Source organism: Panthera pardus, unplaced genomic scaffold (assembly GCF_024362965.1).
Source record: "Panthera pardus isolate Hobbes unplaced genomic scaffold, ASM2436296v1 HiC_scaffold_24, whole genome shotgun sequence".
NCBI classification, from domain to species: domain Eukaryota; kingdom Metazoa; phylum Chordata; class Mammalia; order Carnivora; family Felidae; genus Panthera; species Panthera pardus.
Window position 1 is genome coordinate 36,752,900 of NW_026526810.1, and position 22,961 is coordinate 36,775,860.

At 40.9% G+C, this 22,961-nt stretch overlaps 1 protein-coding gene across 1 annotated transcript in view; it reads left to right on the forward strand.

Annotated features, from left to right (window-relative positions):
* Positions 1-22,961, forward strand: part of RORA (RAR related orphan receptor A) — a 718,090-nt gene that overhangs the window by 525,107 nt on the left and 170,022 nt on the right. The window contains exon 2 of the mRNA XM_019441313.2: positions 5,721-5,750. Coding sequence (XP_019296858.1) covers positions 5,721-5,750 — 30 coding nt within the window. The remainder of the gene's footprint in view (positions 1-5,720; positions 5,751-22,961) is intronic.

A 22,961-nucleotide genomic window follows, 5' to 3' on the forward strand; every position in this document is an offset into this window, starting at 1 on the left:
AGGCGCCCAGTTTTTGTTTTTTATTCTAACACAGAACTTACCCGTGTTGAAAATATCTGCATCTCATCAATTGTTATCCCATTATGCAAGAAAGTAAGACACCCAGGCTGAATAATAGCAAAGTGGCAAAGGGACATCTCTATAATTAGGGACCTGTCTAGAATGCAGGGCCTCTGGAAATGTTAGTTTAAAAATTGGCATGTCTGGGGAATAAGAAAGATGCCATTTCTTACCAAAAAAAAAAGTTAAAGTAAACTTGGTACCCAGACAATTGCCTAGAAACCAGGAGACAATAAGAAGTCCATCAAGGAAGTTAATTGGTCCAAGATTTGGCACTGATTGGAAATATCAGATTACATTCCTAAAGTGCTCTGCTCTGTGATAGCTATAACTCTGAAACTACTGATAACCGTGACAGTGATAAATTTGTGGTATTTTCATGACATTTGCTTTGCTTTACTTTGAAGCATGGTTGGCTAAATAGAGTCAGGCACTCTTGCTGTATTAGAAGCCCTACTTTGAGTAGAGTGTTCGTAGAGATTTTTCCTCTTAATTTTAAGGGTATTAATTGACAATTTAAAACTGATGTCATGTTGTTAAATTAAAAATTACTCTTAAAGCATCACCTAGAAATGTTTCTCTTCTCTTCTCTTCTCTTCTCTTCTCTCTCTCTCTCTCTCTCTCTCTCTCTCTCTCTCTCTGTGTGTGTGTGTGTGTATATATATATATATATATATATATATATATATATATATATATGATCTGGGTGAAATATAAGGAGTCTTGCAACTTTATCAAAGGTACCATTTTTCTGTAGCCCAGATAATTTTAAAATATCACCCAAAAGAAGTGTAGCTTTTACTTATATAACCTTTTGTGGGTACTGCCTTCTTTCTTCTTTGGTTTTTAAAGGCAAAAAGAAAAAAGTTTCAGGGGGTTACCTTTGATTGTGAGCTACATTAGATTTTTGTACAGTGAGAAATAGATTTGGAAGCCTGTTGCTTAGAAAGAGGAGGCTTGGTTTGAGAGCTAGAAAGCAGGGCAAGGAGCCACGGATCGATGAACTAGACAGGAAATTAAGAAACCATGCAGTGCAACTGTCTCATTCTACAGATGAGAAAACTAAGGCCCAGAGAGATGTTGAGTGACTCGCCCAAATCAACCAATGAGTTCACTGTTGGCTCAGGGTAGTGACTCTCCCACAGCTCCGTGAAGTTGCAGTCTCTGTAGAGATCACTACTCTGCCCGGTGGCCTGTTTGCAGATCTCAGTGGAAGGATCTTGGTGTTCTTCCCAGTCACTTGGAAGCGAATCAAAACCTTCACAACAGCTGGACTCTGTGTGACACCCTTTGGTGGTGGTGATCAAAGTCCTCTGCCTGCACTAAACAGCAGCACACTTAGCACACTTGCCAATGAGCAAGTATCTTCCCTGGATTTCAGAGAGTGAAGAGTCCAGGGGATTTCAGGGTCTAGAATAGCACACACTTACTTTGAGGAACTCTCCTCCAACAAATATGAATGTTCAAGTCAGAGCACTGGGTCTGAAAAACAGAGTCCTAGGCCGTAAGTCAGTGTGAAACCCAGGGACATCAGGATAGCTAAGACATAGCTTTCAGTAGAACATTCTGATTCTGCTTTGTGAAAATAAGACCGTGTGTGCCCCACCCTTTTAACATTCTTATTATGCTTCCCAGTTTGGAAAGCTCTTTGACATCTTTATATCTTTTTTTTTTTTTTTTTTTTGGTAACGTTTATTTATTTTGAGAGAGACAGAGCTCAAGTCGGGGAGGGGCAAAGAGGGAGGGAGACACGGAATCCAAAGCAGGCTCCAGGCTCTGAGCTGTCAGCACAGAGCCCGACGCGGGGCTTGAACCCATGAACCATGAGATCATGACCTGAGCCGAAGTCGAACGCTCAACCAACTGAGCCACCCAGGCACCCTGACATTCTTATTTCCTTTTAGTTTTCACAACAACCTTTTGAATATTATTATGATTATATACAGTTGTAAATTCAGCCCAGAGAAGTTAAGTCACTTGGCCAAGGTCTCTCAGCCAAGAAGCAGAAATTGTATGGGCTATGAATGCAAGCTCAGGTCAGCAAGACTCCAAATCTAGTTATCTTAAGAGCTGCCTTTAAAAAGTCAATTCTTTTCTACTCCGGGGTAGAATTAGAGCAGTTTGCCTACTAAATACTCATGAAATTTATCTTTGGAAAACCAATTCTCCAACAATTCATTATTCAGAGCTGCTACTCCCACTGCTGCTGGTTACGTTAGGTTTGGATCTGCTTAAGGACAAAAATGGGCAATGTATGACTGCTGTGATCTCATTAAGGAGGCACTTTCTGTCAAGAAAGGCAGGAATCTTGCAACCTCTGGGGAAATGAGAAGAAAAAGGGAAGATCCACCTCACCCCCACTGAAGGGTGAAGAAAATGGCTGCTGGTCGAAAACCAGGGTATACGGGCCTCTCTGTTTGAGGACCTCCTTCACCCAAGCCCTGGTGGGGCTTCCTGGTTGAGAAAAGACTAAAGGACAGGGGCCCTGTAGGTTTAAATCATTTACAGAGCTGACTGCTGAGTGGTATGGTCCTGGGTGTAAATCTTTTTTTGAATATTTTACTCTTGAGAGGCACTGTCTGTACCAGGGTTTGTTTCTGGGTTTGTTTTTGTTTTTGTTTTTTTAGTTTTAACTTTTATTTATTTTATTTTTTATATGTATAATTTAGTGTCAAATTGGTTTCCATACAACACCAAATGGTCATCCCAACAGGTGCCCTCCTCAGTGCCCATCACCCACTCTCCCCTCTCCCCCACCCCCTATCAACCAACCTTCAGTTCTCTTCAGATCATACAAATCTTTTGCCTTGTACCAGGGTTTTTAAATATGAGCCGTGGATACATTTCCAGAAGGATATTAACTTTCCACAGAAAGCTTTTTATTGTGCTACTTAAACTTCCCTGAGCCTCATTTGACCCATCTGTGAAATGAAGATATTTTACAGTTTTGGTTTTGTTTTTTTTTTTACACTTCTGTGGAGTCAGTTGCTATGAAATACTAGAGCTTCTATAGAGAAAGGAGCCGCACAAATTCGAGATGTTCGTGCGATCACCAATGTTATTTTTCAGGATAGGAGGAGGAGGGGAATGCCAGTAAACTTTCTCATCATTCCATTAAATTTATCTTTTGAGTGTTCACGTTGTTTTCATTTGTTTACTTTTTTTGGATAATAGAATTTTGTCTTCATAAAGGCTATTAAGTAAAAAAAAAAAATTTTAAATGATAATTATAGTCCAGTCTTGTAATTAGCAGTAATGCACTTTTTATTAAAATTTTGCAGGGCGCCTAGGTGGCTCGTTCAGTTAAACGTCCAATTCTTAATTTCAGCTCAGGTCATGATCTCACAGTCGTGAGATTGAGCCCCGACTCGGCCTCTGAGCTGAGCATGGAGCCTGCTTAAGATTCTGTCTGTCTGTCTGTCTGTCTCTCTCTCTCTCTCTCTGCCCCCTCTCCCTCCTTTACGTGTATGCACTCACCTCTCTCTCTCTCTCTCTCTCTCTCAAAAAAGAAAAAGAAAAACATTGCTTTCACAAGAGAGGTATGTTTTTAAGCCTTTCCCCATGAAAATGTACTATTAATTTATTGTTATGTTCTTCACTGTAGGTAAGAGATATAATTTATGTTTTATTTGTATGGATTAGCGTTGCCAGATAAAATACAAGATCCCCAGTGAAATTTGAATTTCAAATGTACAATGAAGGAGAATCCAAAATGCAAATTGAACTGGCATCCTGTGTTTTATCTATTAAATTTGGCAACTTGTCTGTAGGTATATCCCCCAGTTCATTATATTGGTAGCGCTCAGTGGCAGCTAATCAAACTGAGGGCCCGAGTCGCTACTGATGCTGGGGTCATGCTTTCTCCTGGAGACAGGTGTGAGTAGTTTTAGCTCTGTGCCACCGCGATCCCAAAGATCAGGCGGCTTTCCTGGAAAGATTTTCAGAATCTATTATCAACGTAATCATCATGAAAATATTTGATGAGAGCCCTGCATCACGCTGTATAATAAATTTAAGTAGAAAAGTCAAACCAGTGGTATTTTCATCAGGGCTTTGGATGTCAGGAGAAAATAGTTCCACACTCAGCGAATATAGATAGGTCTGTTTGGGGCTGTGTTAAATCCAATTGTGTGGAGGTTCTGAATAATCAGGAGTGACAGCATAAGCACTTTCTCTTCAAAGTGATTTTACAGAAAGCATTATTTCCTAAGGAAAGTACACATATAGCCCTCATAATGCTGAAAGAGCACTAATGTATCAATTTATTGGTGCTGGTGTCATGAGCCGCAGTTGCAAATTGTATTCAGATTTTCAACTTCACTCGCAGTTGCTGTTGGGGGAAGTTCCCTTCCCATGATAAAGCTTATTTCAAAAAAATTCTGGAACATTTTTGTAGTTCCCATGTGAGAGAGCCTTCAAGGCTCCTCACAGAAGGTTCTAACTTCACTTTGAGAAGCCAACTCAAACATGATGAAAAACAATGGTTTAGTTTTCCTCAATAAAAAGGGGGGGAAAAAAGTCGAGTTGGGCTATGTAATTTCAGCTTCCCTAAATAAGTCCTTTGGAAAGTTGTGGGGGGATCAAGCGTGTGATTTTGGTCTTGGCACACAACTTTGGAACTAACTTTTTTTTTTTTTTTACGTCTACCATGGATTTTCATAACGGATTTCTTCCCTGTACGATTTGTTCCATAGCTAAGTAATGGGTCTGATGTGGATGCCAAATTTTTCAACAACTTTTACTTTCCAGAGGAGGGTTAAATAGTTCTCTTAATAACTTGAAAGAAAAAAAATGTCAAGGTTTACCACAGTTCTTAGTCACAGGCTAAACGTTTTCAAGAGTTGTATTACTTTGAGCTATTTAGTCTCAAGATCTCCCCCAAGAAGAACAGAGTGTAAGGAGTTCAAAATGGAGTCCTTCTGAAACAGAGATAGCGCTGTTTGCACTGAAGCATGCGTTCGTGTTATCTTGATGTGGTCTTATGTGCTGAATCTTGCTTAGCCCTGTTCATCTGTCACCTGCTCTCCGTAAATCATCTTGGAAGCATCCAGGGTGCTGACTCATGAATCCCTCGTGTTTTCATACAGTTTGTGTTCATTTTGGTGGCGTTCACGGAGCAGCAGCAGTTATTCCCCTTCTGACTTTAATGAGTATGGACAGATAGGTACATTTTGTGGAGGTTTTTTCCTTCCCATAAGAAGTTATGCTTCATGTGAGCCGGCAGAGTCGTTTTCATTAAAAAGTAAACACAGAATCAATGGCCATAGCAAATTAATTGCTCTGGCGCTCAGCTCACTCTTGTCTGAGTAGGTTGGCATCACTCTCTCGTGCCTCAAATCTTCCCCACTCTGCCTATAAACGCCGTCATCTCCCCTATTTAAAATGAAAACTGAGAGTCTTCTCTCACCCTGTTTAATTACTGTCCACGCTGCTGCTTTTTACCACAGAAAATCAGTAGGCGATGCTGGCCGTGCCTGTCATCCACGGATCTGTTGTTCTGGGGTAGGGTCCAGTGCCACTGGCAGCCAAGATTAAGACCGATCCTGCCTCTGCATCACCGTCTCAACAAATGCGTTCCTGGGTACACTGTGAATGATGTGCGTCTCAAGAAGTACACACGGGACGCTTTCTTACCTTTGTCATTGTTTCTTCTCTTCTAGGTATCTCAGTAACGAAGAAGACGCATACATGTAAGTAATGCCTTTTTTTTAACCCAAAGTTTCTGAAGAGTTGGAATTCGCATATGTCTGGCTGCTGTGACCCTTCAAGTATAAACTAATGTTTCAGCTGTGATCCATGGTCAACAGAGGTCATACTTCTCTACCTGTAGTGGTCGGAAGTGGTACATCTCCACCTGTTTGTACTGAGTGTGTGTTCAAGAGAGTCTAGACATGGTCTGATGAATTCTAGTGATTCAAGTCATTAGTCTTCAGAAAAATCATCAAACCTAGTCAGGAGGATCAATTAATTACTTACTGATCACCCCTATTCTGGATCCTTCCACTGGTATGTTTCTAGGAAACATCACCTTGATTTCTTTTAAACTTTGGTCTCCTTTTCCTCACCACTAGTTCACGATTTAGGCCGTTTTGTACTTGTGTCTGTGGAGCAGAGGTACTGACTGGGAATATAGGTGCTGTCGCTCGACCATGAGTGTGGCCCATGAGGGCCCTGGTAAATGGCATTGGTAGTTTGATGTGGAAATGTGCGCTGGAATTACACTCTGTATTCATCCCCACTTCTCAGGTTCAACTGCTTTCATCAATTGCCTTCATTCGAACTACACCATAAGTTTACAAACTCACGTCAATGTAAAGTGTTGTGATTTTGCAATCCGAGCAATAATGTTTGACTGTGCTTTGAACCTCAGGATGAAACTAATCCGTCATTGATGCAGGCAGTCAACTTTCACTGTACTTGACCAGCATACTTAGACTTTGAATTAATAGTGTCATCAGAATTAGATAACTATTTTAGACCACAGATATGTGCTACCCATGAGATGTGCTTGGGCATCCTTCTAAGGCAAGCTGTGGAGATATTTATGGCACAATTTAGGGCCGACAAAGATGTGTCCCCAAATATTTCCTAATTACGCTTTTAAAATTTTTGGTTTCATGTGAAACATTTGGGGGAAAAAATCTGTGTAACATCAAAGTAGTTTATCTTGTGCCTCAGTTGATTCTTGAAATCTGCTCTTGGGTTTGTCTGTCTGTCTATCTGTATTTGTAGCAAACAAAAAAAGCAAAACAAAACAAAACAAAAACAAACAAACAAAAGAACACCCCACCAAATTCGATGGTTGCCTGACTCTTAGGGCCCAGTCCTGCAGTCTCTCCACGTGGCTCTCCCATGGGCTTCAATGGAATTTTGTTTGAGGAAAGATGTAAAGGTCGGGTCCGTAATGGACACATGATCAGGACAGCACCTCCATCTCTCAATGCACAGTTCCAGTTGGCTGTCCCTCCATCACGGTAGTCTGTGGCCCTTAGCTTTTTGGGGGTTGTTTTGTCGTCGTTGTTGTTGTTGTTCTTGCTGTTGTCGGTGCATAATTGAGCTCATGATGACTGAGAGATTGACAGTGCAGGAGACTGAAGTCCTCTGTATATCCGCAGGGCAGGCATGGTACAGAGCGCTTCCTTGCACAGCCTTGCCCATGAGCTCGTCCCTGGCCTGGAGGGACCCACTCTAGAGGTGGTAAGTAATTCAGTCTTTCTGCTAGCTCAGTCCTGGGCCTCTCCCGAACAGGAGCGGATGATTATGCCTACTGTTTATGGTGGTTTGGGGTATGGACTCCTGGCCACCTGGCAATACACAGAAAGTCACTGACTATTTGCATTATGACTTGGCTCTTGGATAAGTGGATAAAACCACTAGTTGAACTCCATTGGATACAAAGAGTGCTCCTCAATAAGACAGAGACCAGAGATGTTAGTAACTATATAGACCATCCATCCATGAGGACCTTCAAGGAATTGTCATCCCTGAGACTAATTTCATTTGGCCTATTGCAGAAACAATAACTTGTGGTCACATTTAAAATCATAGAAAGATTTGGATGACAGCATGAGATTGGTGGCTAGTAAAGAAAAACTGGTGTTCCAGGAAGAGGGAATAGAACCAGGTTGGCCCTGCAACAAAGGCTTAACCAACTCCATCAGCTATACCTGCTTTAAAACAAAATCAAGATGTAGCCAGAGTGTGTAGATTTTGACTGCCTTTCTAACTATGGAAAACAGCAGGAAAAGTCTTAGGCATTAAGCATAAAATAAATGTAGAGAGACTTAAAATAAAGCTCGCTTTATGTAATTTAAATATTAAATTGACCCAAAGAGATCAGAAATCATCTTAGTTTTTGTTTGGTGTTTACTTTGATGATTGAGGGGAGAGGGCCCACGATAAAACAGATCAATGACGACTTGAGAAGAATAGCATCTGAGCAGACAGTTGACACAAGACTTTGCACATGCCAAGGAGAAATTGAATTGTCCAAGCTGGCGTGTTAGTGAAAGTCTTCTATGCCACTTAAATGTGGAGATTGTTTTTGTCACCCAACTCAGCAGACAACCCATCATATTTCTGATCTTAGCATCTCTACAGGGCCTACAACTTGTGAGGAGGAAGAAAATCAATCAGTTCTTTCTCCAATAACAGTCACCCAAATGACTTCTTCTTTAGCATCTGTCGGATTTTTCTTGAACACTGAACTGTCCTAACTTGCCTATAAGTTTTCCTGAGATGTTAAATTCCAGCTCCTCTTAAATCATCTTGACATCTGTTCTTCAAAAAGTTTCACTATCAGTGAACTATATGAATTCATTTTTGTACTGTCTCAAGACTTCCATTTTTAGCCAGTGTTCTGGAAACCCTGGTCAGGGCTTGACTACATAATCATCGACAGCTGAAGTCACCCCACATTAGCAATTTCAGTCTGGGTTTCCTAACTGCCCTCACAGAGAGATGGTTCAACTTACAAATTAACATGTACAGTTGCAGAATATATTATCAGACTAGAGTGTCAGCTCATAGGTACACCAGTCAGAGGTGCGAGAACTACAAAATGAACCTGAGTAGATGTGACACCTGATCATATTTTAGGCCACCTTGTTATCTGGAAAGCATAGACATTGCTTCTTTAAAAAAATAAATAAATAAATAAAAGTGCTTTGGGTGAGTTGAGCCAGAAAGTCCCAGGAAGGAAAATCTGATTATTAGCTTCAGAGGAATTCACAAGCGGGGTGTTTGGAGAACTCAGATTCTCCTGAATTCTCGAGAAAGGCACTGGTGGTGTTTGTCATTAACTTTACTTGGCCGGTGGGAGAAGGCAAAGTTTTGGGCCTTCTAGTACTAAGTCATCATGACCAAACTGGTCAAAGAAGGCTTTCATGTGTGATATTCTGCAATTGTTGATAGGAAATGTTGCTGTCGGTTTTGGTATGTGAACAGAAAAGGAAGTGTTTACTTGTGGGGTAGGGATATATCAGATAAGTTTTACACCCTGTTGTAGAATTTCAGTTTAATCTTTGTGGTGATTATATATAGCACCTGTGTTTGGTTGGACACTTTAAAGATTGGTTTTACTTCGGTATTTCACAAGTTTGTTTTGGTCTCTTTCCTGCTGAAGTCGTACCATGTTGGGGAAGTATCTTTTTCATGGCATCAGCTGCTGTTTTGGATTTTATTTGCCAAGGACAACTGGTCATTTGCCCCTGGCTTTTTAATCTAAATCTACCTGGATAGTTCTGCCTACACTAAAATTATAGAAGATGGCAAATTTGGAGGTGAAAAAGTAAAAGAAAAATGCAACAGATCATCTTAGTTGTATCGAGCTGCTAGGAAGTTGAGCATCATGGAGTCAGGAACCTAAGGGAATTTATCAGCCAATCACCACAACGCAGACCCAAAAGACACCAGGTAGGCTCCTGGATGGTTTACAGAGGCAACAGATGATTGTGACTTCTTCCTGTTCTCATTCATGTTTATATTCTTTATTCTTCCTGTTGAAGTCTGTTCTGCTTGCTTTCTTCCCTCAGGATCAGGCACTTACAGTCACATGAAAATTGCAGGAGACTCGGTGAGCAGTCAGAAAAATGTATCTGTTTAATCTGAATTCATGTCAGTTTTCCCCAATAAATAGCAAAATAAAATATGCTTCTGAATCTTCTGAAATTTTTCAATTTTAACATGAATAGCCATTAAAGGTAATTGAGGACACTTTCCAATGTTTGCTTACGGTGGGCTAATACCTAACATATAAAATTAAAGTGCTATCTTATTTATAAAGAGATTCTAGCTCTCAATAGTAAAAATATTTTAGTACAAATCAGAATATTTCCTTGAGAAATAATCCTTTGTATCCGTAAAAAGAAAAAAAGTGTTTACCACAGTCATTTAAAGTGGAATAGGTTAATGTATTCACTTTTCACCCCTAGAGACTTGGCTTTGAATTTGACTCAGAGAAAATTAGTTTCGAGGCCTAAACCTCCTCTCCTTAGGCATTTGTTGATATCACAAAACCAACCCAACAATTTGTCACGATTGTTGCCATTTACTCAGGAGGTCCGAGAACTAAAATAACCTTATTTGCTCGTTTTCTTCTCTTGTCCTTGAGGCCATTCCTTTTGATTGTAGACTCTTAACGCCACCAAACTTGGGGCTCACCCATAGGATTTTCACAGTCCAGGAAAACTCAGCAACCATTCTTGGCAAAGCTTATGGAAGGTGCTTTGGTTATATAGTTAATAGGTTGCTGTGGCAACCCACGTGACTCAGGGTGTGACTCATAGTAAGTAGAATTTCAACTGCTGTTGGCAGGGTGTTTCATTAGGACAGGCCTGAAAAGAAGCCACACCGAAGTTCTCTTCGTAGGCTTTCATCCAGATTCCATCTACCCATTGAGAAAGAGAAAAGGGGATAACCCAGTGCTCACAAAGTAGCCAGAGGATTCATTTCTTAGCTTGCTGAGGCTACTCTCTGTCCCGGACATAAAGCTGGCTGGTACATGGTCAGAAGTAGATGCTGCCCTCATAGAGGGCTAACCAAATGGACAGCTGTTTACTGATTACCTGCTATGTGCTGACACGTTCTTTGCCCTCAAGGACCTCAAAGACCAGGCTGAAAGTGGGGATGGGGCGGGGGGTGGGGTGAGTGGGCTTATATAGTCGCTGAAAACACAAACACCTCGTGTACCATTTGTAAAAGAGACAGCTCACAACTGGAAAGCAGACTGGTAGCTGGACGTGTGGGGGAGGAGAAAAGAATTCCATGATCTGGGATTCGGCTACTGTGATCCAAGCCTACAGAAGGATGAAAGGAAAGGGATAGATTTAACCCTGGGTGCTGAAGGCTCTCCCTGCTGCACATCTCCCATTCTCACCCAAAGTAACACCTATTCAGTCCCTTCAAGATCATCCAGTTCAGGGAAGTAAAAATCCCTCGTCCTGCCTGAAAATGTTTGCCTTGTTTAGACTCAGCCTGTGTGGCTGTAGCCAACCCTGCCTGAGCTTAACAGGATTTCTGTCTCATCATATTAAGATATAAATGGACTGCACTTGGCCCTGCCACTCAGTTCTTCCAAGGTAGAAGATTTACATAGTCTGAAAACCCACGGTTCATTCCATTAAAAAAACAACAACAACAGAATATTAGCTAAGTGTTTCCATCAGAGCATCCAGTTGACTCAAATTCGCTCTGTTCGTAGACATCAGATCCATGAATTGAATTTGGAAAAGTACTTGTGTTCGCATTTCATAACACAGGTTCACAAGGGTGTATTGAGATGGTGAGGTCACTGTAGGGGGAAGACACAAATGCCTAGCCTATCAGGTGCTAGTATGTACTTGATAGATTATATATTTAATAAACTCTGATACATAGTTGGGTTGACCTTTAAAGAAGGCTGGGTGTCTATCACAGAGTTTCATGTTACTTTTGTTTCAGTCATGGCAATAATATGGAGTAGCAGTAGAAGTACCCGTAGATGTAGTTAACAGCAGGGTAGGAACTGCCACCCCTGGGGCACCTGGCTGACGCTCAATGGGTTGAGCGTCAGACTTCAGCTCAGGTCATGATCTCACAGTTTGTGAGTTCGAGCCCCACATCGGGCTCTGTGCTGTCAGCACGAAGCCTGTTTTGGATTCTCTCTCTCTCTCTCTCTCTCTCTCTCTCTCTTTCTCCCTCCCTCCCTCCCTCCCTGTCCCTCTCCCTCCCTCCCTCCCTCAAAAATAAATAAACATTAAAAAAGGAACTGCCACCCCTGAGCAATTAATTCTGATACTCCAGGTGTTGTGTTTAGCACTTTATGTGCATTATCTCATTTAATCTTCTCATCACCTCCATGAGCTCTGTACCACATATGTCCCCAGCTTGTATGAGAAAATTTATCTGAGGGATCAGCAGCATAAAGGAGCAAAAAAACTTGCAAACTCATCCAGCTGGTGACAGGCAGAGCCGGGACGCAGAGAAGATTGAGTCCTCACACGCACAGAAATGCCACACCATTATCTCCAGTATCAGCATTAGGTAACGTCATGGAACACTTACAGAGTGCTAGATGCTTTTCTGAGCACTTTGCACATGTTCGTTTATTTCATCTTTGCCACAACCTTGTGATGTAGGTCTTGCTGCTACCCCACTCTCCAGGTAAAAACTGAGCCCCAGACGTCTCCAACTAGCTAGTATGTGATGGAACAGGATTAAAGCCACTCCACAGAGCCTAAATGCTCCTACAGTAACAGAGTAGACTTCCACTCTAGACTATAGCAAGAAAGTCAAGTGTAACAGCCATTCCTACAACTGATTCAGGTTCTTTAAACGTACAACTATTTTACCTGTAAAGGCTTCTAAGCTTGGTGAACGAACTGATGATAACAAAAAAGGGGGGGGGGGGGAATGTTATTCCTACTATATGAAAAAATTCATGTAAACAAAGCAGTGTGCATAAAACCATGCAGGCTTCTTACTTTAAAATGATCATTACTTCTCTTTTTAACAATCTAACCTAATTTGGCAAAGAACTGGCATCCACTTAATATCACTGTTCGTACAACTCAACTGATTCTGTAATAGTTCAAAATGGTTACTTTTGATTCTAAGATACTTATGTCCCCCACAATAATAGTAAAGTGTATTTCTTTTGGCATGAATCCATTTTTCACTGCAACTAAGTCTTTAATAATGGACCTTAATAACATATATAATAAATTTGTGCATTATTCTTTTGTCAGACCAACTGATAATTCATGTATAGCTTTCATTACCACTAAGAGGTAGTATGATTCAGGACACTGTGGTTTCCCTGAACCCTAACCAAAAACAAACAAAACCATGAAGGCAACAAGAATGCCCAGAGGGTTGAAATATGTATCAAAACCATCCATACGAGAATTAAACATCTAGGTTTTGAGTATGCTTATGCTTACCTGAATTTAGAATTGGATTTATGGTTATATCAGCTTCTCTGTTTTTTGGGATCTGCATCCAAAGGAATAAAAACAGAGGAAAAACAGATGCCAATGTGTTTGAAATATGAAAAAAGTTATTGTTGTACATTAATTTCTTTATAAATTACACAAAATTTTTTGTAGCAACTCTGTCAGCTACTCTGCCAGGAAATTAGTTTATTTGTAGTCACATGGTCCCTTTTGATTGTAATTGATGCCTGTATCTGCATATTATGGTAACTAAGGTTCTGATTTCCAACCTACCCAATTACCCTTTTTCCTGGGGCTTCCCAGGATTCCTTACAGTGGAATTTTCTCCACCTACTTCACCTCCACCTCTGAGTAAAGTTTGTCTATGTAGGAGTGATAGCTTTTCCCTTGTTTTACTTTGTTGGTCTCCTAGGTAAAACTCCTAATGTCTTAAGTAGTTAACAGCCAAGCATAATGACTGGAAGGCATATTGAGGAGTAGAAAATGCTCGAGTGTGTAGGATTAAGCTTCAGATTCAGCAAAAGAGACTCCGTAAATCTTTGCTTAAAATTTTGTTTTTTGGGGGCGCCTGGGTGGCTCAGTCAGTTAAGTATCTGACTTCGGCTCAGGTCATGATCTTGTGGATTGCCAGTCTGAGCCCCATGTCGGGCTCTGTGCTGACAGCTCAGAGCCTGGAGCCTGCTTCAGATTCTGTGTCTCCCTCTGTCTCTGCTCCTCCCCCTCTCACACTCTGTCTCTCTCTCACTCTCAAAAATAAACATTTAAAAAATAAAAATAAAATAAAATAAATAAAATCTGTTTTCGTAGGAGAGAGGGAGGAAATTGTATGGTAGGTAACCCAGATACCTGTAATACTAAGATCTAAGGAAGGAAAGCTGGAAAGCAGACCACAGGTACGCCCTGTAGAAAGAGCATGGGGCTGGGGGTCAGACTGATCTTTTTAGCTTGGTATTTCCAACCCCTCTTCTGTGCCTAGCACTGTGTTAGGTATAGAAAGTTTAAGTCATAACCCTCACTCTCTAATAGCTTAGTCTGCATCTGAGGAGAAAGGGCAGACCTGTTTGAGCAACCTGTAGTAATGAAGGAATTGCAGGAAAATGCAGGGTTATGATGCAAGTCGGATTATCTGTATGCATTGGGGATGCTAGTAGTGAGCTGAGCTTGTTCTGGAATGGTAGCAATGATTAGGTGTTTGATCAGGTGGATCAAGGCAGGGAGGGGGGGCAGTGGAGGATGATTGTGTAGACCTGTCTGACTAGAATAGAGTATTAACAAGGAAAAGGAAGGACAAGAAGAACAGTGGTAAGGTTCTGGCTTTATCTCAGGACCAATGGGGAGCCACAGAATGTGTGTGAAAAATACACTGACCTTTAAATAATGCTTTTATTGCCACGGTCATTTAGTGAGCGTTACATAAAGCAGACGTTCCATACTTCAGTCCCGTCTCCAAAATCAGGCAGAATTCTCATCCTTAGATAGAGGTTCTTCCCTGGCCTTTCTTCTGATTAACTGTATAGCGGAAATGCTCATTGAGCAGGACAGATCTAGTCCGAAAAGAGAAGGCTGTTCTGATTATTAAAGAAAAAAGAGTGTTTTATTTTTTCTCCATCTTCCCAGTTTCAAGGTCTAATTGTAAGACCAGTTCTTGCCATTTCATTGAAATCAGAGGAATGAAATAAGCCTAAAAAATATATATGCACTTTGAATTGTGTGGCTGATGGTTCTCCTTGCTTTCTTTCATTCCTACTGTTAATTGGATCCTACTGTAATACCAGGAGCCTATATCTTTCCGACCCGTTATAACTCGACCATATGTAGCTTTGTAAAAATTTGAAGCCCAGGTTCCACATCTTGTTCACACCTTAGGCAGGCAAAGTAGACTGTATTGACTGTGACGTTTTCATCAGCACAAAGAATTCTCTCCCTCACACGGCTAGACAATACAAGAGGATGATTGTACTTCCTTTTCTCTTGTGGGTATTTCTTAATTTTCCAAGAATGAGTCTCTATTGTTTCACTTAAAGAACAGTAAGATTCAAATGAAGCATTTTCATCAGCTGCATGTTCACAGAAGTCTTCAGGATATAATGAACTATAGCGCATTACCTTTTCTGTCTCTCTGAACGTGGTATCTATCTTTTTGTGTCGACAAAACTGAAAATTCACTTTCCCTCCCCAAGTTGGGGCATCGGGATAATTGATTGTTACCAGTCTCTGCTGTTAGTAGACAAGATAACACCAGTGCCTCTGGAGAATGGGTAAAAACTAAACTCTGTCCCCTGAGGCCAATGAAATCGCTGTTTGGTCCCTTGTGTGAAACTTCCTAATAACTTAACTGGGCAGCCTCTGGGTCCCTGGAGGGTTTCTCCACAAGAGTATTCCCTCTCTTTGTTAAGATTGCTTATTAAAAATGATTTTATAATGAAGTTGCCTCAAATAGCTGCTCTTTTCCTGGTTGTCCTTGAAGCTGTGGTGAAGAATCTTAGAGACAACTGTCTAGGGTTTTCCTCCTTGTTAAAAACTTCTCTCTTACCACTGTTACTCTTGATTTTTAAGGAGACAAAGTCTAACTGACACAAGTCCCTCTCCGGTTGATTATGTCGCTTAAAACCCTGTGCAAGGCATTATTGGTAGTTAAGCTTGTCATTTGGGCTCAGGAATCGATTGATCTACATGGATGGAGGACATTTAAGTCTGCAGTGGGAACAAGGCTGTCGGGCTTCCCCGGAAGAGCAGTGGCTGGGGAATGCTCTTGCTAATTCTGCCCCTGACTCCATCACAACAATGATATCCAATTATTTTCTCTCTTTGGTCCTAGATTTCTCCTATCTGCAAACTAACCAGTTTCCTGCCATGAGGAACTGTCATGAAGAGGAATCAAATAATAATAAAAAAAAATTAGTAGTGCATTCTTTTCTATCCATGCTCTGTATAAGTTCAAAGACTTCTAAAAAATGTAGGCAATTGGAAGAATCAGGGTGTTGTTGTGGTTGTTGTTGTTGTTGCTGTCCACATCATCGGCTTGGCTCTTTGGCTTGAAGAGGCTTCAATATGCTGGTGTATTTAATATGAAGAAAGATAAAGCAGATGTCAATAGGGCTTACCATTGGGAACATCTACTTCAGACTTGGTGTCCCAATGGCCAGGTGACTCAGGAAACGGCAAACCATATAAAGTTGTTAGTGACAGATGCCGCTTGAAATATTTTTCTAACTCGAAAGCTTGTCAGGCGGTAAATCTACAGAGCAGAGTGTTCAAGATGCAGGTCGGCCCTCCTTTGGCTTTGTGAGTACAGTACATCACCAAGAGTCAGAGGGACCATCGTGAGTCTTTTAGCAGAGAGATCAGTGTGGTCCAGTTGTGCTAAGAATTACTGTGCGCTAAGCTGTGCTAAGAACATGCGTTGGCTAAACTCTGTCCTCTAAGACCAGGTGTGTTAGAAAATACTGTCTTTGTACTCAGCAAGTCCTGTTCCCTCCTTTCTCAAATAAAAAGAAGAAAAGAAAAAGAAAACCGATGACCTGCTCTGGATTCCCATTGCCAGCAGGATCTTCTCATTCCCCCTCCTTAATAACCTCGTAGGGCTTTCCGTTGCCTCGGGAGTCTACACTTCTTAGTATGGCTCTCAAGGGCTTTAGCAATCTGATCTTAATATTTCCACCGCTCCTTCCTTGCCTTGTAGGCTGGCAGTTTCTGCCATCCTCGGTGACCAGTTTCTACACGACTGTACAGGGGGCATACCTCAGTGCCTTTGCTTCTGTTGTATCTTATTTGTCCTGGAATGTCCTGCACCAACTGCTGCACCTGTAGAATTCTTATTGCTCCACCAAAGGCCAATACAAATAGTATCTGCCATGGAAAGCCTTCTCCAACCCCCACCCTCTTTGTTAAACTATTAACTGCAGCCTCCCTGCTCCCACAGTACATTATTAAGGTGGCAGTACAGAAAGTATATTGTAAATCGTTGTTGTTTATGTAGCTTTGTCCTAGATATGGTTTAATTATCTTTATATCCCTTAGGCTTAGCAGAATGATTGGTATCTACTATGTGTTCATTTAATATCTGTATATTTTAAATAAGCGTGTGTGTGTCTGTGTGTGTGTGTACAGACACAACATTATGACCTCCCGTTCTTCTTGCACATTTGAGGCTAGGGAAGAATAATGATCTTTTCGTTATTAACAGCTGAAAGGAAGAACAGATATTTAATATTTGAAATTGTATTGTGAGATTCGTACTATATGATTTTGGAAACCAATACTGCAACTCAAAGGTCTTCTTGATGTCTGACAACTTACCATACGTATCTCGAGTCTCAGTTCCAGCACTGCTCGCTTCAAAGTTTTGGTTTCTTTTGTTAATATTTAAGTCAGAATCTCATCCAGAAGGCTTAAAAGTACTTATTTTTATTCTAAGATGAAAAACATGTTACTTTTCTGAGTAACCTCTTAAGCACCATTTGTTTGCATTATCAATACAAGATTTTATAAACCAGATGATCAACTCTATAGAGTACAAAGTAAAGAGTCATTTTCACTTACCTTTGGCATCTATTTAAAGGCAGAGGAGGGGTGCCTGGGTGGCTCAGTCGGTTGAGCATCCAACTTCAGCTCAGGTCATGATCTCACAGCTCATGAGTTCAAACCCCATGTTGGGCTCTGTGCTGACAGCTCAGAGCCTGGAGTTTGCTTCGGATTCTGTGTCTCCCTCTTTCGCTGTGCCCCTCCCTCATTCATGTTCTGTCTCTCTCTCAAGAATAAATAAAACATTAAAAAATAAATAAATAAATAAAGGCAGAGGAGAAAACATATCTTTGAGAGCAAAGCATTGGCCGTTCTTTCCACCCATGGAGAGAGTACCTTCTATCAAGGAAAATATCCTACGTTTGTCTGATCTATAGAGGGAAAAGCGATCCTAATGTGTTAAACAATTTGGGAAGTGGATGTCTTGATAATCCTAGATTATTCACTGAGTCTTAAGGTAAATTCCAGAAGTAAATGGCATTTATTTGTTCAAAGTCCAAACACGTGACATTGCTATGTTTGTCTGGCCTGGAATGTAAGTATGTTTCCTTAGCTTCGCAGGGACCAATGATTTCACAACGCTGGCCCTCTTCAGAAGTAGCTGCACACAGCCATGCTTTCCGTCTGCTCTTCCTTGCAGTCCTCTGCCTTTTCAGCTTTCTGAGCAGCTTCCTCACTTCTTTTGTTTGTAACTCTTTCTGGAGTCCAAACAAGAGGAGCCAAATCATCCCCTGCAGTATCAATTCCTTGAGTGGAAACCTTGCTTTGTAAATGAGAGGGTGAGATGTGACCCAATAACAGAGTCTATTTTTATTTTAATTTTAATTTATTTCCTGGTGGCCCTTTATGCCTCCTTAGGCGATGACCTAACCAATTCTATCTTAACACTGATTTTTTTGTTTCTTCCAAGGTCAAAAAGCACGTTGGAATCATTATGACAGGAGAGTAAATGTTTTCTTGCCTCTAATGGAAAGTCCATCTCTTCATATGAAATGTAAAGTCTGGTTTTCGCAGCTTTACGAAGCGCAGCCTTTCTCTCGTGAGGCTTCTATTAGCAAGCTAACAGAGAACAGGGGGAAGAAAGATCTTTGATTTTTGATGGAAACACCATCTCTTGTAATCTCTTTCATCCCTCTCCTTTCTCAGATGGGAGTCTTTAATAACGCAGCCAAAGGAGCTGTCTTCATTTTGTGCTGCAGTTTCACATAGCAAAGTGCAAGCAAAAGTCAAAACTGTCCTAGAAGGCGCTCAACCTGTGGTTTTCCAGGTTGGAAAAGGGAAAGCTGTTACACCATCACACATAGACATGTGTCCCCATACTACCCCCCCCCCACCGCCCCCCACCAAAAAAAAAAAAAAGTTCTGGCTGTTAGCTCTAAATCAAAGAACTTTCCATGGCCTGATTTGTGGAAGTTACCTAATCCTACCTATAATTGGGGTGATTTGAGAGATGGGAAAATGTTCTCATTTTCATTATGGGAGTCACTGGGGGACAGTGTCATTGAGAAGAATATGTTCTTTTTGCCCTAAATTGCTTTACCTGAGATGCTATTGGTATGTTTCACTTAAGTTACATTTCTAATGAACAAAATGACCAGTGTGCGTCCCTTTCTCAGAGACTCTACTAGTGCTTAAGCTAGTCTTTAATGCTCAGTGAGCTTTCCTTCATTCCATCTCAGAGTTTTACTCCTAAGGAAAAATTCTAGAGGGTTGAGTTAATATGCCCCTGGAACACAGAAGAGTCAGCTTCTAACATTCTGCATATGGTCGAAGGATCTACATACTGTCCATGATTCGTCTATGTTAATACAATGGTAATACCTCATCATAAAGTTTTTTACATTGTATGATCGCCATTGAGTGAACTCACCTTGTAATGCCAGACTTCGGAAACTTCTGGAACCAACCCTCTTGGCACAGAGGCTGGGCTGGATCTACCCCACAGTGAATAAAGTGAAGTTCTCCCATAGTCTCATCTAAAATCACAATTTCTCCCAGCTTGTCACCCCTACCATTAAATAAATTGGGCTGAGATTGGGTTCCCCAGAGAGTAGACTCTGAGATTTGCATAGAGGAAGTTGATCAGGGAGTGCTTCTAGGAACAACACCTGTGAGGGGTGAAGGAAGCTGCATTGGGCAGGAGAAACTGAACTGTCATGCATTTGTAGCCTGAGTTCAGCAGATGCAGCAGGGAGATGAGAAGCAGGGGTAACCCTTGAGAGATGTCCTAAATCGAGGCGAGGAGGCTGGATATTTTACCCTGCATCACCCAGCCACCGGATGCCAGCTGCCCACAGGAAAAGACATAATATTGGGCAAGGCAGCTCCCTTTAGCTAAAAGCAAGTCTCAGTTGTGAGCCACTGACAGTCAACACTCAAGGCCCCCAAGGAGAATAAGGATCTCAGTCCTGGTGGCAGCAAAGGATTTGGGTGGCATGCCACAGTATCATTATACAGGGGCCAAAAAAGATATTAAATTTCACTTTTGGGGAAAAATGTTTCCTGTGTTTGAAATGACACACATTTTATTGCTTAGCTAGGATGTAAACTAATAAAAATATATGCTTGGCCTCAGCATTATGGTATACCAGAATTGCAAATGCTGAAGAAAAAAATAGTATTTTTTTTTTCTGTTGAATAAGATTCTTCGTTAGAATTTCTGGTCCTGGATGTGTGTGTTATAAATCATATGTTTGTGCAATTTCACGTAATGTTTTATTTTTCCACACATGGACATTCCAGAGAGTTAACACATTTTTCTCAATTATAAAAATAAATAACACATTTCCAACTCTTTTGGCTCATGTAAAATGAATTCATATAGGAATAAAGAGAATGCTTACAAAGAACTAGTTATACATATTACCTGTTACTTTTTGGATTTTGACAGTCTACTGTCTTACATTTGAGGTACAGTATCTAAGTATATTGCAGGGCCTATTTGTGTATATAGTATCTCTCTTTTTATGAAATTCCACCCTCGTTTTGCCTGTTAGCAACTACTTGCAGGATTAAGCTGGAGATTAGTGGTGGCTGCAAAGATGAGAACCATCATGAGCCAATAATCCCATCCCCCAACTATTGCCTTCTAAGAAAAAGCTTCTCAGTAGTAATTAGTGATAAAGTACAGAATGAGTTTTTGTTTCATTCCTCAGAATTTTCACATAAACTCTGATTTAGTGAAATTTGACTTCAATTTTAATTCTGAGAATAAGAAATCCCAGGGGCGCCTGGGTGGCTCAGTCGGTTGGGCATCCGACTTCGGCTCAGGTCATGATCTCACAGTCTGTGAGTTTGAGCCCCGCGTCAGGCTCTGTGCTCACAGCTCAGAGCCTGGAGCCTGCTTTGGAGTCTGTGTCTCCCTCTCTCTCTGCCCCTCCCCTGCTCATGCTCTGTTTCTCTCTGTCTCAAAAATAAATAAAAACATTTTAAAATTTTTTAAAAAAAGAAAAGAATAAGAGATCCCAATATGAGAAAAAGCAATCCAAACTGTGTTCGTGGAGTACTGTAGAAAGAACTGAGTGTTTCCACTCTTTCCACCTTGCTTCAAAATACATCTCCCAATACCAACGCCAACGTTCTAAAGGTCCAAATTTTTCTTCATGGAATTGCCATAGTTTAGAATACCCCTCTTCCCTCCAGAACCAGAAGCTTGAGACACCTTGCAGATCTGAACAAGGGCTTTCCAGTTTCACAGATCCTGAAGTTTCAGACAAGTATCTGAACTTGTAGAGTTCAGATAGAGTCAGGGTTTATCTAAATGGAATTCAATCTGTATTGCTTTCCTGGATTTAGTTTCTATGCCTCTGCTTGGAAAGGAGGGGCCCTTTCAGGTTGATAATGAAGTTAATTCAGATTATTCTTTCCTTTACTCAAAGAGAATCAATAGATTGGAGAAACTCTTTACCTGGTCTAAAAGCTTCCATGGTTCCAACAGCTCCTACCTGGGAACATCCCCAGCCATTCTTTTGGAGATCCCTGTGTCTGAGCCCTGTGAAAGCGATTCTGATGGTGCCCGTGGACATCAGTGGCAGCCTGATCTGTCTGGCCTGGGTATTACCATAATAATTACAAGGTCCTGACAGCAGCTTTTCAAGTGGCAAAATTATTGGGAGGACAGTCTCCTGTAACTCACTCTTGGGAGAGGAGTGGAGTCCCCTGTATGCTCTACCAAGTAACCCATCTAAATTTGCCCTTTCACAGATGTCTGATCCATCCCATCCAATGACATGCATTGTGTAACCACTCCACTTCTTTAGAAAACATACTGATAGTGTAAATTACAGTGGTTTTTTAATATAAAGGTAGCTAATGAGCTGAAATGCATTATGATTGCTATTTCAATGGACAGGATGAATCTGCTCCTTAATTTTTTCCTTGCAGGGGGGCGACTCTCTTCTCTCTCTCTCTCTCTCTATATATATATATATATATATATATTTTTTTTTTTTTTGCCTGAATTTCAGTGAGTGATTCACATTACTGTCAATTACACGCCCTTATTATGTATTACAGCCACCAGGCAGCTGTCCAGGAAAACACAAGTCTGAAAGTGCTTCTCTTTTAAGAAAATTAAATTCATGGTTGCTCCTCCTTTGGGCATGGGCAACAGGCAGGAAGCCTCCACTTTCTTGCCAAAGAAAGGGATAAGGCCTTGTCTACTTTATCTGGATTAAATACCCACTCTGACATCTTGAGATCTTGATACCAATGCCCAGATGCAGGGCTTGGTTTGGGTTTCTAAATACTCTTTTTTATTTGTTTGTTTCAGCGTGTGTAAGAAAACACAGACTGGTGTTATAAAACAGTATTTCTAGTTATGAGTCACAGCATTGCCTGTGCATTACCAGAAAGGCTGTGTGAAGTCTGAATGGAGAAACTGTTCACTTTCCTCCTTCCCAACAGACAGAGTCTATGACAGCTTAGGGCTCTTAGCCCTATTTGCAAAGCTAGCCCCGTTGTCTCCATATTCAGTCGCATGTCTCTTTTTTGAAGTTTGGGTAAAACTACATCTGAAGACTACATCTACTATTGGGCTGCTCTACAGTCCCAGAAATTCTGCTTTTATATGGGCAAATGAGGGCTGCTAGGCTTTGTCAGATGTATTCTTCCTGGGAATGTTACAGAATGTAAAAATACGGTCTCTATGGTGAGTGGGTAAAGTTGCCTAAATAGTTCATGCATTTGAGAAAACTGTGAGAATTAGTTGATATATTTCCAGTTCAGAGTCTTTAACTTCATTTGTATCTGATTCTTAGAATCAGACATTTCAAATAATGAAATATTCAGTAGCTTTCAAGCTGGGCTTCACACAATCTGTGTTCCAGATACATTGTGCCTAAGTGATGTTGGAATCTTAAATAAATATTTGAAAGACAAAGGATTGTGAATTGAGTGCAATCACTTTCACCTCTGCCCTTGTTTAGAAGCAGATTCAAGCCAAAA